At 44.3% G+C, this 16,869-nt stretch overlaps 1 protein-coding gene across 3 annotated transcripts in view; it reads left to right on the plus strand.

The window, feature by feature from the left end:
* kirrel1b (kirre like nephrin family adhesion molecule 1b) overlaps nt 1–16,869 on the plus strand; it is a 98,553-nt gene that overhangs the window by 53,105 nt on the left and 28,579 nt on the right. For all 3 annotated transcript variants that reach the window (XM_053651234.1, XM_053651236.1, XM_053651237.1), the window contains exons 4-7: nt 750–907; nt 3,377–3,527; nt 8,568–8,673; nt 9,208–9,356. In XM_053651234.1, coding sequence (XP_053507209.1) covers nt 750–907; nt 3,377–3,527; nt 8,568–8,673; nt 9,208–9,356 — 564 coding nt within the window. The remainder of the gene's footprint in view (nt 1–749; nt 908–3,376; nt 3,528–8,567; nt 8,674–9,207; nt 9,357–16,869) is intronic.

Raw genomic sequence — 16,869 nt, forward strand, 5'->3', positions numbered from 1 at the left:
TTTTTAAAAGCATCAGTGACTGCACAGTTTGCATAAAGATGTCTAAAACCTTGCTAGCCAGGTGTAATTTTCTCACAGTATGACCAATTCTTGGATAGTTACATGCCATAGTGAAATGGAAATACAGTAAGCCTAATCAATTAATATTTATAAACTTAAATTATATCTCATTTCCTTGTAAACTTTTTTTTTAATTAATAGTAATGTTTTTCAATAAGTAAATTAAGTTAAATAATGTAGCGCTAAGTAGGTTGTCTAAGTGAAATTGCAATGCAATTTTCCTCTTTTTCATTTTTGGGGGTAAGCAGAATGCTTCAAAATGCTTCAAATCTGTTTAAAACTTTGTGTTTTAGATGCATGTGAAAGAGAAGCATATTTCAGTTCAGGGAAACCTGTAATTATCAGAACTATAGATAATAGAAAAATCTAAATGTGACCATGTGAAGGGTTTTCATAGTCCACCACATATTCCACATCCAAACTACTGAATGTAGACAAACTAAATGTTTTAGTGGTCTATAATAAAAATATTTTATTTGTTAAAAATTGATATCATATATCAATTTTTGATATATGATTTTATATATATATATATATATATATATATATATATATATCAAAAATTGATATATGATATCAATATATGATATCATATTATCTTCATATGCCTCTTTGGAGCCTGTGAGTGAATATGTGACAAATTAGAATGTGATGACTAAGTGTGATAATCTCTTGTTCTTCCTTATTAGTTCCCCCAGATGATCCAGTGATAGAAGGGGCTCCAGAGATTTTGTTGACAGCAGGAATCTCGTATAACCTGACATGTGTGTCGCGAGGGGCCAAACCACTCTCGACAATAGAGTGGTACAAAGATGGAGTTATAGTGGAAGGAGCTCATACTAGCACTGTGGGTACACCCACACACACACACACACAGAGAATATCTGTTTATATTAATATAAAGCATTTTTTACATTTACAATCTGACAAAAAATGTATAAGGAGTCCATAATATATACAGTGGATATAAAAAGTCTATACACTCCTGTTAAAGCAGCACGTTTTTTGTGGTATAAAAAAATAAACAAAGATAAATCATATCAGAGGTTTATTGTTAAAATTACAACCTATGCAATGCCACTGAAAAGTAACACATTTCAGAGAAAAGAATATTTAAAAAATTAACCTAATAACCTTATTGCATAAGTGTGCACACATTTCATAATTGGAGTATGTATGTGACTGTTTTCAGTATCAACGAATCATCAAGTTCACTGCACACCTGTCTTCACCTGAAGTGACTCTGATTAACTCCAAATAAATCTCAGCTGTTCTTGTAGGACTTTTCTGATATCTACTTGGTTGCATGCTACTACAAGAGGCATGGGTCACAAAGAGCTTACAAAGAATCAACGGGATCTCATTGTTGAAAGGTATTGCTCAGGTGAGGGCTACAAAAAAATTTCCAAGGCATTAGTTATACCATGGAACACAGTGAAGACAGTCATCAACAAGTGGAGAAAATATGGCACAACAGTGACATAAAGAACAGGATGTCCCTCCAAAATTGTTGAGAAGACAAAGATAAAACTGGTCAGGTAGGCTGTCAAGAGGCCTACAACAACATTAAAAGAGCTGCAGCTCTTTCTGGCAAGTACTGGTTGCTCCCTACATGTGACAACTGTCTCCCATATTCTTAAGCTGTCTGGGTTATGGGGCAGGGTGGCAAGATGCAGGCCTTTTTCTGATGAAAAAACACATCCAAGCCCAGCTAAACGTAGCAAAAGCATATATCCAGTCTCCCCAAACCATGTGGAAAAGTGTGCTATGGTCTAATGAGACCAAGATTGAACTTTTTGCCCAAAATTGTAAAAAGTATGGTTGGCACAAAAATAACATACAACATCAGCAAAAGAACACCATACACATGGTGAAGCATCATGCTTTGGGGCTGCTTTTCTTCAGCTGGAACTGGGGCTTTAGTGAAGGTGGAGGGAATCATGAATAGGTCCAAGTACCAGTCAATTTTGGCACAGAACCTTCTTGCGTCTGCTAGAAAGCTGAAAATGAAGAGAACGTTCACTTTTCAGCAGGACAATGATCCAAAGCACACATCCAAATCAACAAAAGAATGGCTTCAGCAAAAAAAAAAAAAAAGATAAATGTTTTGGCATGGCCCAGCCAGAGCCAAGACTTGAATCCTATAGAAAATCTGTGGAGGGACCTGAAGAGGGCTCTGCACAGGAGGTACCCTCGCAATTTGACAGATCTGGAACCTTTTTGGAAAGAAGAGTGGGAAACTATTCCCAAGTCAAGATGTGCCAAGCTGATTGACTCTTATCCAAACAGACTGAGTGCTGTAATAAAATCAATGTGTGCTTCAACTATTAGTTCAAAGTGTGTATACTTATGCAGTTTTCTTTCCTGAAATGTCACTTTGGTTTAAAGTGGCATTGCATAAGTTGTAATTTTTACCATAAATGTGCAAAAGTTCCGATATAATTTATCTTTGTTTCATTTTTTCTCATCACAAAAACCTGCTGTGTGTGTAGACTTTTTATATACACTGTACAATGACTTTTAGTTCCTTATACACTCATAAATGTGACAATGATGTTTCCCCACAATATTATGAAGTTTACCAATAAACAGTCAAATCTAGCAAAATAACATGGCTAGCTAATTTTTACAGAGACAGCTGGCCAACTAACTTAGCTAATACTCTTTCAGGTAATGTTAGACAACACAAACTAATATCAGTTAGTCAGAAAACTTTTAAAACTATTATGCTTGTATTTTCTCATTTGTAAGTTGCTTTGGATAAAACCATCTGCTAAATGAATAAATGTAAAATGTATTAAAATTTAACTTTTACATAGATATTTACATATGAAACATCCTTCCACAAATCTTACTCACAAAACCAGATATTATTGATGGAAAGCTACCACCAGTGGTAGCTCAGTGGTTAAGACATTGGATACTGATCAGAAAGTCATAAGTTCAAATCCCAGCACTGACAAGCTTCCACTGCAGGGCCCTTAACCCTCAACTGTTCAGTTGAATAAATGAGACAAATGTAAGATTCTCTGGATAAGGGCATCTGCCAAATGCCATAAATGTAAATGTAAATAAAATAGGCAAGGCAAGAATCAGAACAGGGATCAAAATAGAGTAGCAGAGTACTAAGGCTTGGTATCAACTGGTAACAAAGACACACATACAATCTCTTCCAAAAGTATTGGAACAGCATGGCTGTTCACTATTGTTTTCACTATACGTTGAAGACATTTGAGTTTGAGGTATAATGTAACTATATTAATATGACTCTCTCTCTCTTACACACACACACACACATCTTTCTCATCTCTTTCAGGAGGTTTTACCTGACAGGAAGCGAGTAACTACACGCAGTTTTCTGCCTATTCAACCAGTAGACACAGACACTGGACACAACTTTACCTGTGTCGCCTCCAATCTGGCTGTGCCACTGGGCAAACAAGCCAGTGTCACACTCAACGTGCACCGTGAGTCTCTGTGTGTTTGTGTTTAGTGTGTGTGTGAGTGAGTGTGTGTGTGTTCTTATTCTCAGTGCTGAAGTACTGCTGCACTGCACAGTTCAGTGTTTTTCCCTGTTCTAGTCTGTACAGGACTGGGATAGCAACATTCCTGCTTTCTGCTTTCTTTATTTTTTTAACAAAAATATTGCATTAATCGTTTTGGAATTAGTCATTTATTACATAGTCCCTCCATTTTCACAGGCTCAAAAATAATTGAACAATTAACTGATAAGCAGTTTCATGGCCAGGTGTGGCCTGTTTCCTCCTTATTTCATGACAAATTAAGGAGATAAAATGTCTGGAGTTGATTCCAAGCCTCAAATTTGCATTTGATAGCTGTTCACGAGAACTCTCAATATGGGGTCCAAAGAGGTGTTGATGAAAGTGAAGAAGGCCATTATTAGGCTGAAACAAAACGTTGGGGTTACGCATGCAACCTTGTTCCCTCAGAAGGGAATGAGACGTTGCATTTAGCATAACAGTATGGGAACATCTTGCACGCGTGACCGGTATCTGAAGCTTGTGTAAAATCATGCCTCTACTTATAGGCCTGCCATGATCAGGTGACGTGGCAATTAAGCGCGTCGCATGATATATATATGGCACCTGTGAACCACGCCGCCAGCCTCTATTATCTGAAGCGAAGACGCAATTCACAGGCCTGCCCTGGTATGACAGTGCTATGCAACATCTCGTTCCCTTCTCAGGGAACAGGGTTACATGCGTAACCCCGACGTTCCCTTTCAAAGGGAACTTCAATGTTGCATTTAGCATAACAGTATGGGAACGGGAATACCCACTCCGTCATACCGAGGGTACGGCCTGTTCAAAAATACCCAAGCCCGAGGGTCACTGCAAGACACTCGAGCCCGGGGTGGAATGAATATCCAGGCTGTAATAACAAATGAATGTGTGTGCCGTAGACCACCCTGCAGCCGCACACACATCCTGCAAGGATACCCCTTTGGACAAAGCCTTCGAGGAGGCAACTGCCCTAGTGGAATGAGCTCTTATGCCCAGAGGCATGGCGAGACCGCACGCCTCATAAGCCATAGAGATTGCTTCCACTATCCAATTCGAGATGCGCTGCTTTGACACAGCATCACTTTTACTCTCACCACCAAAGCAGACCAGCAGCTGCTCCGACTTACGCCACTGGCCGGAGCGGTGGACGTAAGTACAGAGAGCCCTTACTGGACACAGCAGGTGCATTCTCGCCTGTTCCGGTGTGAGGAACGGAGGAGGGCAGAAAGCCTGCAACACCACAGGGTGGGCAGCTGATGTAGGCACTTTAGGAATATAATCCGGCCTAGTATACAGGAAGGCCTTGGCTAATCCAGGGGCAAAGTCAAGGCAGGAAGAGGCAACAGAGAGAGCTTGTAGATCTCCCACTCGATAGAGAGATGTCAGGGCCAGCAGAAGAGCTACCTTTAGAGTCAGAAGCTTCTCAGAGGCTGCCTCTAAGGGCTCAAATGGGGCCCCTGACAGACCTTCCAAGACCACAGAAAGGTCCCAGGAAGGTATGCGCGGCCTGCAGATGGGCCTCAGCCGTCTGACACCACGCATGAACCTCAAAGTTAGAGGATGTTGCCCCACATGTTGCCCCACATCAACAGGGGCATGGCTGGCCGAAACAGCGGCCACGTAAACCCTGATTGTAGAAGGAGCCCACACCACTAAGAAATGCTCTTGTAAGAACTCCAGGACTGTAGCTATTGCGCAGTTCACTGGGTCTAGCTGACGTTCCTCACACTACAAGACAAAAAGCTGCCACTTGAGTGCATACAATTTCCTTGTGGACGGTGCTCTAGCATTTAACATGGTCTCTACAATTTCAGTTGTGAGACCAGAATCTATGAGCTGGTGCCCCTCAGGGGCCAGACCCACAGTTTCCATAGTTCTTGCCAAGGGTGATAAATCAGCCCTCCGGCTTGAGAAAGTAGATCCACTCTACGTGCTCAAATGGGGCACCTGACTGACCTTCCAGGACCACAAAAGGTCCCAGGAAGGTATGCGCGGCCTGCAGATGGGCCTCAGCCGCCTGACACCACGCATGAACCTCGAAGTTAGAAGATGTTGCCCCACAGAGGCTCCATCAACAGGGGCATGGCTGGCCGAAATGGCAGCCATGTAAACCCTGATTGTAAAAGGAGCCCACCCCACTGAGAAATGTTCTTGTAAGAACTCCAGGACTGTAGCTATTGCGCAGTTCACTGGGTCTACAGTGGATCCCTGCAGATGGGAATCTCCCAAGGAGTGCCATCTCGCAGGGATATTATCTCTCAGAACCATATTCAAGCTGGCCAATAAGGTGCTACTAGCAGCAGACATAGACTGTCTTGGCGAACTCTTGCTAGAACTTGTGGGAGCAGAGCGATGGGGGGAACATTGTACAGATGTGACCTCGGCCACATGTGCACCAGATATTGCTTCCACTATCCAATTCAAGAAGTGCTGCTTTGACACAGCATCACCTTTACTGTCGCCGCCAAAGCAGACCAGCAGCTGCTCCGATTTACGCCACTGGCCGGAGCAGTGGACGTAAGTACAGAGAGCCCTTACTGGACACAGCAGGTGCATTCTCTCTTGTTCCGGTGTGAGGAACGGAGGAGGGCAGAAAGCCTGCAACATCACAGGGTGGGCAGCCGATGTCAAGCAGCCCTTTATTTGCTGCTCTCAGTTTTTAGCACATCCTTCTGGCTCCTTCAGAGAGAAATTATTACTATTATTTTTGTGTGAGTTTTTTTCCTTCCCCTTTCGGCTTTCCATAGCGGAAGGAGGAGTCGCGACGCGAGCTCCAAAATCCAGCGGAGAGCCGAACCCGGTAGGCAGAGCAAGAGATAGAGCAGCGCTCATCTCCGGCTCCTCTTCCGGATCCATAAGAGATCCCCCGAACCTGAGACGGCTAGCTGCCTTGGCAGCTGCCTTGGCAGCGGCCGGCCCATTTCCGCGAGGCTCTGAAACCCAACTCGCTTCGGCTTCTGGGAAGAACGCGAGTCGCGAGCCGAGCTGCTTAATGTAGGCATTACCATGCGCAGCCTCTCGAGGCTGCCATCGCATGCTACACTCCTAAACACTTCACCCAGAAAGTGTGCACTTTTCCCCGTGATGAAACGGGAGCAAGCCGTAACACACTTCCTGAATTCTTTCTTGCTCATTACTTCCCTCTCTTTTCTTTTTTTTTCCTCTAAAAAAGGGATAGAAAAGTTTAGAGATTTTGAGAAAATATTGAGTAGAAATGAAGCGTTTTTGTCACACAAACAACAGACATGCAGTCTCGCTGAAGATAATAAGGTTGGCGGCATGGTTCACAGGTGCCATATATATATATCATGCGACACGATTAATTGCCACATCACCTGATCATGGCAGGCCTATAAGTAGAGGCATAATTTTACACAAGCTTCAGATACCGGTCACGCACGCAAGGCATTCCCATACTGTTATGCTTAATGCAACGTCAAAGTTCCCTTTGAAAGGGAACAGACCTATCAGAGAGAAAGCAGAAACTTTAAGAGTGCCCAAATCAACAATTTGGTACATTCTTAAAAAGAAGGAATGCACTGGTGAGCTATGCAACTCCAAAAGGCCTGGAAGACCATGGAAAACAACTAAAATGGATGAATGCAGAATTATTTCCTTGTTGAAGAAAAACCCCTTCACAACATCTAGCCAAGTCAAGAACACCCTGGAGGAAGTAGGCGAATCATTGTCAAAGTTTACAATCAAGAGACACTTTCATGAATGTAAATACAGACGTTTATGTTTGCTTAAAAAACCTCTATAAAAAGCCCAACCAGTTCTGATGCAAGATTAACTTGTACCAGAATGATGGGAAGAGAAGAGTATGGAGACGGAAAGGAAAGGCTTGTGTTCCAAAGCATACTACATCATCTGTCAAAACATGTGGAGGAAGTGTTATGGTATGAGCATGTATGGCTGCCAATGGAACTGGGTCACTGGTGTTTATTGGTGATGTAACTGCTGATAGAAGTAGCAGGTTGAATTTTGAAGCATATAGAGCTATACCTTCTGCTCAGATTCAGTCAGATGCTGCAAAACTGATAGGACTGCACTTCACAACACAGACGGATAATGACCCAAAACATACCGCAAAATCATCCAAGGGCTTCATAGGGCAAAAAAAAAAAAAGTTCTTAAATGTCAGATAACCTCAACCCAATTGAGCATGCTTTTATGCAGTTAAGACCTGGCAAAGCATCTCAAGGGAAGAAACTCAGCATTTGGTGATGTCTATGGATTCCAGAGTCATTGACAGCAAAGGATTTACATTTACATTTATTCATTTAGCAGAAGCTATTATCCAAAGCGACTTACAAATGAGGAAATACAAGCAAAGCAGAGAACAATACAAGTGGTGCTACCATACAAGATATTTTAATTGAGTTCTAGAAAAGCAAAGTGCACAGTGTAGAGATGTAAGTGCCAGAGTAAGTTTTTTGGTTTTTTTTAAAGGATAATGTGGGGTTGGCATTTTAGAGGTTAGTTAGGTGTTCACGGAAGAGGTGGGTCTTCAGCTGTTTTTTGAAGATAGTGACAGATTCTGCTGTCCGGATTGAGGTTGGAAGTTCATTCCACCATTGAGGGATAGTTAGTCTGAAGGTTCTGGAACGGGACCTTGAGCCACGCTGAGTAGGCATAGTTGGATTTGCATACAAGTATTAAAAATAATCCTAATATTTATGACTGTTAGTCTGTCCAATTACTTTAGAGCCTGTGAAAATGGAGGGAGTCCATAATTTCTAAACGGTTAATGCAATATTTTTATTAAACCCCTTGAATTAAAGCTGAAAGTCTACACTTCAATCACATCTTGATTGCTTTCTTTTCAAATCCATCATGGTGGTGAAATTACAAAATTTGTGTCACTGTCCAAATACTTATGGACCTAAATGTATTTTCCTCTAATAGTCTTATCCTGGTTAGGAATAAAATATAACAGGTTTCCTTATTTTTGTTTAATTCTCTCTATCTTTCTCTTTCTAGATGCTCCCACAGTTTTATTATCGATTGAGCCTCGTTCAGTTCTAGAGGGAGAAAGAGTGACATTTACATGCCAAGCTACAGCCAACCCTCCTATCATGGGCTACAGGTAAGTGTGTGTTTGATTGAGTTGTATGTAGCTAAATATGGAGAACTCATGAAGGGAGTGAAACAGAGTGTCAAATGACTGTGTTATAGGTAGGCTTGGGGAGTAACGGAATACACGTAATGGCAGTACGTAATCAGGATACAAAAACACTGGCAATCCATTACAGTTATGTCAAAAAACAAAATAATCAGATTACAGGTACATTTTGTAAAAAATGGGAATACTCTCAGGATTAAATAAAATAAATCTTGGACAAAGTTAATTTGGTAGAAATGAACACAAATTGTTCACTGAAATGCTTTTGTGATGTAATGTTACCTGCATCAGGGACAGTAATCTTTTATTTATTTATTTACTGTAAAACAAATCCAAACATTGAACATGTTCTTATGCTCTAAATAAAAGTATTTTAGATCATATTGCTTTTCTCTTTACTTTTCTCGATACTTGGATTACTGATAACATTTTTTAATAAGTAATTCGTAAATGTAACGGAATACATTTTTAAAGTAACCCTCCCAACCCTGGTTATAGGTGGGCTAAAGGTGGAGTAATCCTGGAAGGAGCAAGGGAGAGTATGTTCGTGACTACAGCTGATCACTCGTTCTTCACTGAGCCTGTTTCCTGCCAGGTGTTCAACGCTGTGGGCAGCACCAATGTCAGCATATTGGTGGACGTACACTGTATGAACCTCTCTCTATAAACATCAGTCCAGCTGTTCACCTATCTATCCATGTATCTAGCATTTTCATCTGTTCTACCCATGTTAATATCTGTCCATTAATTCAGACATACTATTCTGCATCTATTTTTTGATCTATCTGTTAGAATTGAACCCAGAGGCGAGATTACCCAAACACAGAACACAGACACAGGCTGAAGGTTAACAGCATTTATTGTAGCTCCTTGGGTGGAATGGGAATGGAGTGAGATAATGAATTGTTGGCATTGGGATTCGAACTGTGGTCCGCCGCGTGAAAGACAAGCACACAGCCTAAGCGTTAGTGTCATCGAGGTCATTAGAGTCCACGATTCAGTCAGATGACCCGAGATGTGGATTGCTATGCCCAGAGAAATGCACACACTAACAAACACAAGGGAGAGAAAACACTGGAAACATGCAGAAGGGAAAAACAGGGAACACAGGAAAATGCACTAGCTTCTGATGGTACCCCCCTCTCAATGGAAGCCTCCAGGCGACCTGCCAGGCTTGTCAGGGTGGGCCCAGTGTAATTCCTGAATGAGAGAGGGGTCCAGAATATGGGACCATAGTATCCAGGTCTGCTCTTCTGGTCTGTAACCGTCCTATTCCACCACATATTGCAGGCCCCTTCCCCTACGGCACACATCCAGCAGTCTCCTGACGGTGTAGGCAGGGTGATCATCCACAAGCCGGGTGGGTGGAGGGGGGTCAGATGGAGGGCTCAGGCGGTTGATATGAACTGGCTTGAGCTGGGAGACGTGAAAGGTGGGGTGGATGCGCAGGGACCTGGGGAGCTTGAGTTTAACTGTTGTAGGATTAATAATGCTGTCAATGGTGAATGGGCCTAAGTACTGGGGTGAGAGTTTTCTGGCCTATGCCTTCAGTGGGATATCCTTGGCAGGAAGCCATCCCTTCTGACCTGGTTGGCAGTTGGTTGCGGGAACCCGATGGCACTCAGCTAGATGCGATTGGGTTTGGTGGAGCAGGGTGGAACGGGTCTCTCTCCATACCTTGCAACAAAGGCAGTGTTGGGCTTGCATGGAGGGGACCCCAATGCTGTTCTCCTGGATAGGGAATAAGGGAGGCTGGTAACCCAGGGAACACTCAAAGGGGGACTTGACAGTGGCAGTGCTGGTCAGGGAGTTGGGGGCATATACTACCCAGGGTACCAGAGCTCCAGGTGGAGAGGTTATATGCCATGACACACCGCAGCACAGCTTTCAATTCCTGGTTGGCCTGCTCTGCCTGTCCATTGGTCTGGGGGTGGAATGCAGAGGACGAACTGATGGTGGCTCCAAGAGCATTACAGAATGCCCTCCAGACTTGAGAAACAAATTGCAGCCCGAGGTCAGAGACAATATCCTGTGGATGCCGTGTCGTGGGAGCTTGAGAAGGGCCACGAAATGTACTGCCTTCAAGAACCGGTCTATTATGGTAAGGATGATGGTGTTAACTTGGGAAGGGGGTAGACCAGAGGTGAAGTCCAAGGCAATGTGTGACCAGAGGTGACTGGGAATAGGCAGGGGTTGTAGTAGGCCAGCTGGCGGGTGGTGTAGGGCTTTATTACGGGCGCACTCGGAGCAGGCGGTGACAAATGCTCGGGCATCAGCATCCATTGTAGGCCACCAGAGGTGTTGTTGCATTTGGAGCCAGGATGACCGAACAAGCGGCCAGAAGGCTCATTACCTGGGTCTGGTTGGGTGTGTTGTGTTCTCCAAACTATGGACTCAAATCTTCCATGTGACTGACCCCACATGCAGGCCGGAGGGATGATTGGGTTGGGCTCAGAAGTGTCCTCTTCTTCAGAGTAGAACTAGTGAGAGAGGGCATTGGGCTTAATATTCTTGGAGCCAGGGTGGTAGGTGATCGTGAAGTTGAACCGCCTGAAAATAAATGGTTCCTCATCCCCCTCAAGCCAGTGCCTACACTCTTCCAAGGCTAACCTAATGGCTAGCAACTCCTGATTCCCCACGTAGTTGTTGCGCTCTGCTGGTGAGAGGCGGCAAGAGAAACAAGCACAGGGATGCATTTTCTGGTCCAGGCCGGATTGCTGGGAAAGCACCGCACCCACACCAGAGTCAAAGGCTTCCACCTCTACAATGAACTGTTGTGTGGGGTCAGGCTGAATCAGCACAGGGGTTGAGGTGAACAGCTCCTTAAGCTTGGTGGAGGTGGACTCGACCTCAGGGGTCCACACAAAGAGAGCAGAGGTAGAGGTGAGCCTAGTGAGTGGTGCTGCCATTTGGCTGTAGTCCCAAATGAACCGGCGGTAGAAATTAGCAAACCTCAGGAAACATGGGAGCTGCTTCCGGTTGGTAGGTCAGGGCCACTCGATAACAGCCTGGATCCTCTCAGCAGTCAGCCCTCATCTGCCCACTCTCAATGATGAACCCCAGGAACCTGACAGAATTAACATTAACCTCGCACTTCTCAGCTTTGGCAAACAGGCATTTCTCAAGTAATCTCTGCAGGACCTGACGAACATGAAGGGTTTACTCAGACAGGGTGTGAGAGAAGATTAGTACATTGTCCAGGTAGACGAACTGGTTCAGGAAACCATGGAGAATGTCATTGATAAGGGCATTGGTGAGGCCGAATCACATCGCCGGGTATACGAAGTGGCCCAGGGGGCTATTGAACACTCCGAAGTGTATTTCTTCATGGCTCCCCTTTCAGGGCAGAGTGGCCCCAGGAAGGAGGTCAGTGGCACAGTTGTACAGCCTGTGAGGTGGTAGTGAGAGGGCCCGGTCCTTGCTAAAGGCCTCACCTAGGTCATGATAGTCAGGGGCTACGGCTGAGAGGTCTTGAGGATTTAGGGTAATAGGTGCCCTAGTGACCCCAATGGGTGGAAGGTCAGATCTCAGGAAAGCAGAGAGGCAGAAGGGACTCCAATTGATGACCCTCCTGGCAGACCAGTCTATTTGGGGGTTGTGCTCTGTTAACCAAGAGTGACCCAAACTAGGTGGTGCTTGGGGAGGTGATGAGTTTGAACTGGATTCGTTCCTGGTGGTTACCAGAGAGGACCAGAAGCAGTGGAGTGGTATGATGAGTGACCTTGGCCAAGAACCTGCCATCCAGCGCATTGACCATCACTGGGGGATTCAGAGGTTCCACGGGGAGGCCAGTCTGGGATGCTAACTCCAGATCCAGGATCCAGATCCAGGTCTTCTGTGCCAGTGTCAAGCAGGGCAAGTAGGGGGATGGAGATTAATTTGTGGTGCAGGGTGGCAGGACTTTGGAGTCAGGACCAGGAGATTTTAGATGTTTGGCTCACTAGTAACTCCCTTGCTAATGGCGAGCCCCTCCCTTTAGGGTGGAGAGGACAGGTGGCGATGAAGTGGCCTGACTGACCACACTAAATACACACCCCAGCCTGGAGCCGGCAGTTGCGCTTGGCTGGGGTGAGACGGGCATGGCCTACCTGCCAGGGTTCTTCTGCTAGCTGGGGGGGACCAGAAGGTACTCGAGGTTGATGGACGGGGAGGCAGACAAGGGGTTTGGGACCAGCTGGCTCTCTCTCAGCACCGCTCCCACATGCGGTTAACCAGCCGGATGGCAAGTGAAATCAGCATGTCGAAAGAGTCCAACTGATCTTTCATGGCCAACTCGTCCTTTAGCTGCTTGCAGAGGCTGTTCACACTCACTAGAGTGCTTCCTTGTTCCACCCAGACTCGGCGGCCAGGACAGGGAACTCAACCGAATACTCTGCCACACTACAGGACCCTTGGCGGAGGGAAAGCAGATGCTTGGTGGCCTCCTTCCCTTGGACTGGGTGGCCAAAAACCCTCCAAAGCTTGTCAGTGAAGGAGCTAAGGGAGGACTACATAGCTGGCTGCCTGTCCCAGATGGCAGTGGCACAGGCTAGGGCATCTCCCCTCAATAGCCCCATGGTGTAGGCCACCTTAGCCCCATTAGTGGCAGAGCTGAAGGGATGCTGGGCAAGCACAAGAGAACACAAAAGGAAATAGGACTGGCACTTTCCTAAGTCACCCAAATAGGGGTCAGGGTCTGGGACATGTGCTTCATGCTGTGGTGGAATGGGAGAGGCAGCAGACTGGACCTTTTGGGGAAAGACGTTGAGCTGCTTTGTGAGGGCCCAAGCCAGTCAGTCATGGCCTGGAGTATGTGGAGCTGTTGGGAAACTGGCTCTGCTGGGTCCATGATGGCCAGATCGTCCTGTTAGAAATTAACCCAGAGGCGAGAGGACCCAAACACAGAACACAGACACAGGCTGAAGGTTAACAGTATTTATTGTGGCTGCTTGGGTGGAATGGGAATGGAGTGAGAATGAGTTGTCGGGGTCAAGATTCGAACTCAGGTTCACCGCATGAGAGACGTGTAGAGCCGAAGCACCACTGGGGAAGGGCGAGTGAAGCTTAGCATGAGCGGGTTACAGAGTGTCATCGACGCTGGTGCTCGAACTCGGGTCAGCGGCATAAGAGCTGAGCACTATATGGGGAGGCTGCAGACATATGGCCCAGGCAGTTTTATGCCCCTGTTGTTCCTGATGCATCCAGTAGAGGGAGGAGGATTTACAACAAAATAATTAAATTGATGCTCGAATCTTACACATTAATAAGCATCCCGGCCGTAGACGTTGACTAATTGAGTTTTTTGTTCATTTAAATATAAACTTTATTTAAGATATCAAAAAATTTGTAATGATCTGCACTACAAATTAAGATATCTGTAGATATTCACTGTTGGTCTTCATACTTAGGCTACAGGAGACAATTGAATTGCAATTGAATCATTTTTGTGAATTGAAAAATTAATAATACACAGTTGGATGAGATGGACAATGTAATGATATGATCTACGTAGCCTAGTTATATTCAGAAATTAACCATATTTAGTCAGTCAGTTAGACATAGTGTAATCATATGGACCATAGATGAAATATCTACTGTAGTATTCACTATTGGTTGTCATACAGCTACAGAGCAGTGTCCTACATAGCATTTTATGAAGACAAACAATTCACCCCTTTCTAAAACTCCAAGGGCCATTTAGCCATCTAAAAAGAAAAAGACAACTTTTGTGAACAACAATATTATTTCTTAACACTATTTATTAGAAACATGAGCTAGGATGACTCCCATTGATGACTCCCCTATGGCTTTCCACTGTTTAATTGTTGCTCAATCCTCCTATCAAAATGCTCCTGCTCACTGATTTAAAAAAAAAAAAAAAAGCAAAAGTTGGATAGTTGTAGAGAAAATGGTTATTTGTAAATAACAGCAGGATGTCATGTTTGACCCTTTTTTCCTTTATATCATCCATACAGTACCTCATGTCAATGACTGGTCCTCGCAGAAATTTCTCCTTAGCCTCCAGGATGGACAGATTTTCCACAAAAGTGAGGGCACAGATGATACTACCAACAGAAAGAATCTAGATTGATCACAGCCCAAATAAGCCAAGTATCATTTTGTATATTTATTTATTTATTTTTTTACAATAAAATCAAAAGTATCTTTTCTATATTAACCACAAAAACAGTTATTTTTAGAGCAATGGCCTCACATTATGGATAAACTATTTGATATCAAAAACCAATGTGACTGACACCATGCAGAGCACAGCTAACACATGAGACCTACCTCTGGGAAAAGGACATACATAATGAATTTGATCTGGTCACTGTGGGTGTGTGCGCTGTCCAGAATTTCAGGTGAGAGTGGATTGCATCAATTTGCTCCTGATCTTCAATGTATACCGGCAAAGGCACTGTCCTGGCGGAACACTTGGAAAAAGTGTCAAGCCAGTTTGAGAATGACATTAAAGACGTTTCCATGTATGTCTCTGTAAGTCGTTTATTTACTAGACAAGTTACTGGTCTGAAATGCAGTTTAAAAAATAAATTTAAAAATGTGTGGTTATCTGTTCTTCTTGTTGCCACGACAAAGTACACCAGCGCCTGGTTGGATGATATTTGGTTTCTCTCGGCAACAACATGTTGTGGCAAGTTGTGAGTTAGACCTGGAAAACTCTTGTAAACAGGTCTTAATGTCCCTTCAGTCAGGCATCTTGCCTCCTTGGACCATTGGGTGAACCTTTTCCCATGCCTTTTAAAAGAATGAAAAAAATCTAATTTGTTGGCACCCAGTAGGGCAACTCTTGTTACTGACAATAAACAGGCTGCATTGATAATATAAAATGTTTTAGTTTCATTAACAGTTGTTTGAATGTAGGTTATCGAGAACAGAAATGTGGGTATTGCCATGTGGGAATTTTACTGTGGTGATTATGAAAAAGAATGACATGGCATGATTACTTATGACTATGTTGATGGTTTATTGCATTCTACATCTATGCTGTAACGCTTCAGGTTTTTCAGTTATTTCCATTGGCAAGGAAGGAACTTCAAGAATGAAACACCAAACTGAGATGTACAGAAACTAGTACACATACAGTATCTCACAAAAGTGAGTACACCCCTCACATTTTTGTAAATATTTGATTATATCTTTTCATGTGACAACACTGAAGAAATGACACTTTGCTACAATGTAAAATTATTGAGTGTACAGTTTGTATAACAGTGTAAATTTGCTGTCCCCTCAAAATAACTCAACACACAGCCATTAATGTCTAAACCACTGGCAGCAAAAGTGAGTACACCCCTAAATGAAAATGTCCAAATTGGGCCCAAAGTGTCAATATTTTGTGTGGCCACCATTATTTTCCAGCACTGCCTCTTGGGCATGGAGTTCACCAGAGCTTCACAGGTTGCCACTGGAGTTCTCTTCCACTCCTCCATGATGACATCACGGAGCTGGTGGATGTTAGAGACCTTGTGCTCCTCCACCTTCCGTTTGAGGATGCCCCACAGGTGCTCAATAGGGTTTAGGTCTGGAGACATACTTGGCCAGTCCATCACCTTCACCCTCAGCTTCTTTAGCAAGGCAGTGGTCGTCTTGGAGGTGTGTTTGGGGTCGTTATAATGCTGGAATACATGCTGGGATCATGCTCTGCTTCAGTATGTCACAGTACATGTTGGCATTCATGGTCCCCTCAATGAACTGTAGCTCCCCAGTGCCGGCAGCACTCATGCAGCCCCAGACCATGACACTACCATCACCATGCTTGACTGTAGGCAAGACACATTTGTCTTTGTACTCCTCACCTGGTTGCTGCCACACATGCTTGACACCATCTGAACCAAATAAGTTTATCTTGGTCTCATCAGACCACAGGACATGGTTCCAGTAATCCATGTCCTTAGTCTGCTTGTCTTCAGCAAACAGTTTGCGGGCTTTCTTGTGCATCATCTTTAGAAGAGGCTTCTTCTGGGACGACAGCTATGCAGACCAATTTGATGCAGTGTCCGGCGTATGGTCTGAGCACTAACAGGCTGACCCCAAACCCTTTCAACCTCTGCAGCAATGCTGGCAGCACACATACGTCTAATTCCCAAAGACAATCTCTGGATATGACGCTGAGCACGTGCACTCAACTTCTTTGGTCGACCATGGCCTGTTCTGAGTGGA

The sequence above is a fragment of the Ictalurus furcatus genome, chromosome 20 (assembly GCF_023375685.1).
Source record: "Ictalurus furcatus strain D&B chromosome 20, Billie_1.0, whole genome shotgun sequence".
Lineage (NCBI taxonomy): Eukaryota > Metazoa > Chordata > Actinopteri > Siluriformes > Ictaluridae > Ictalurus > Ictalurus furcatus.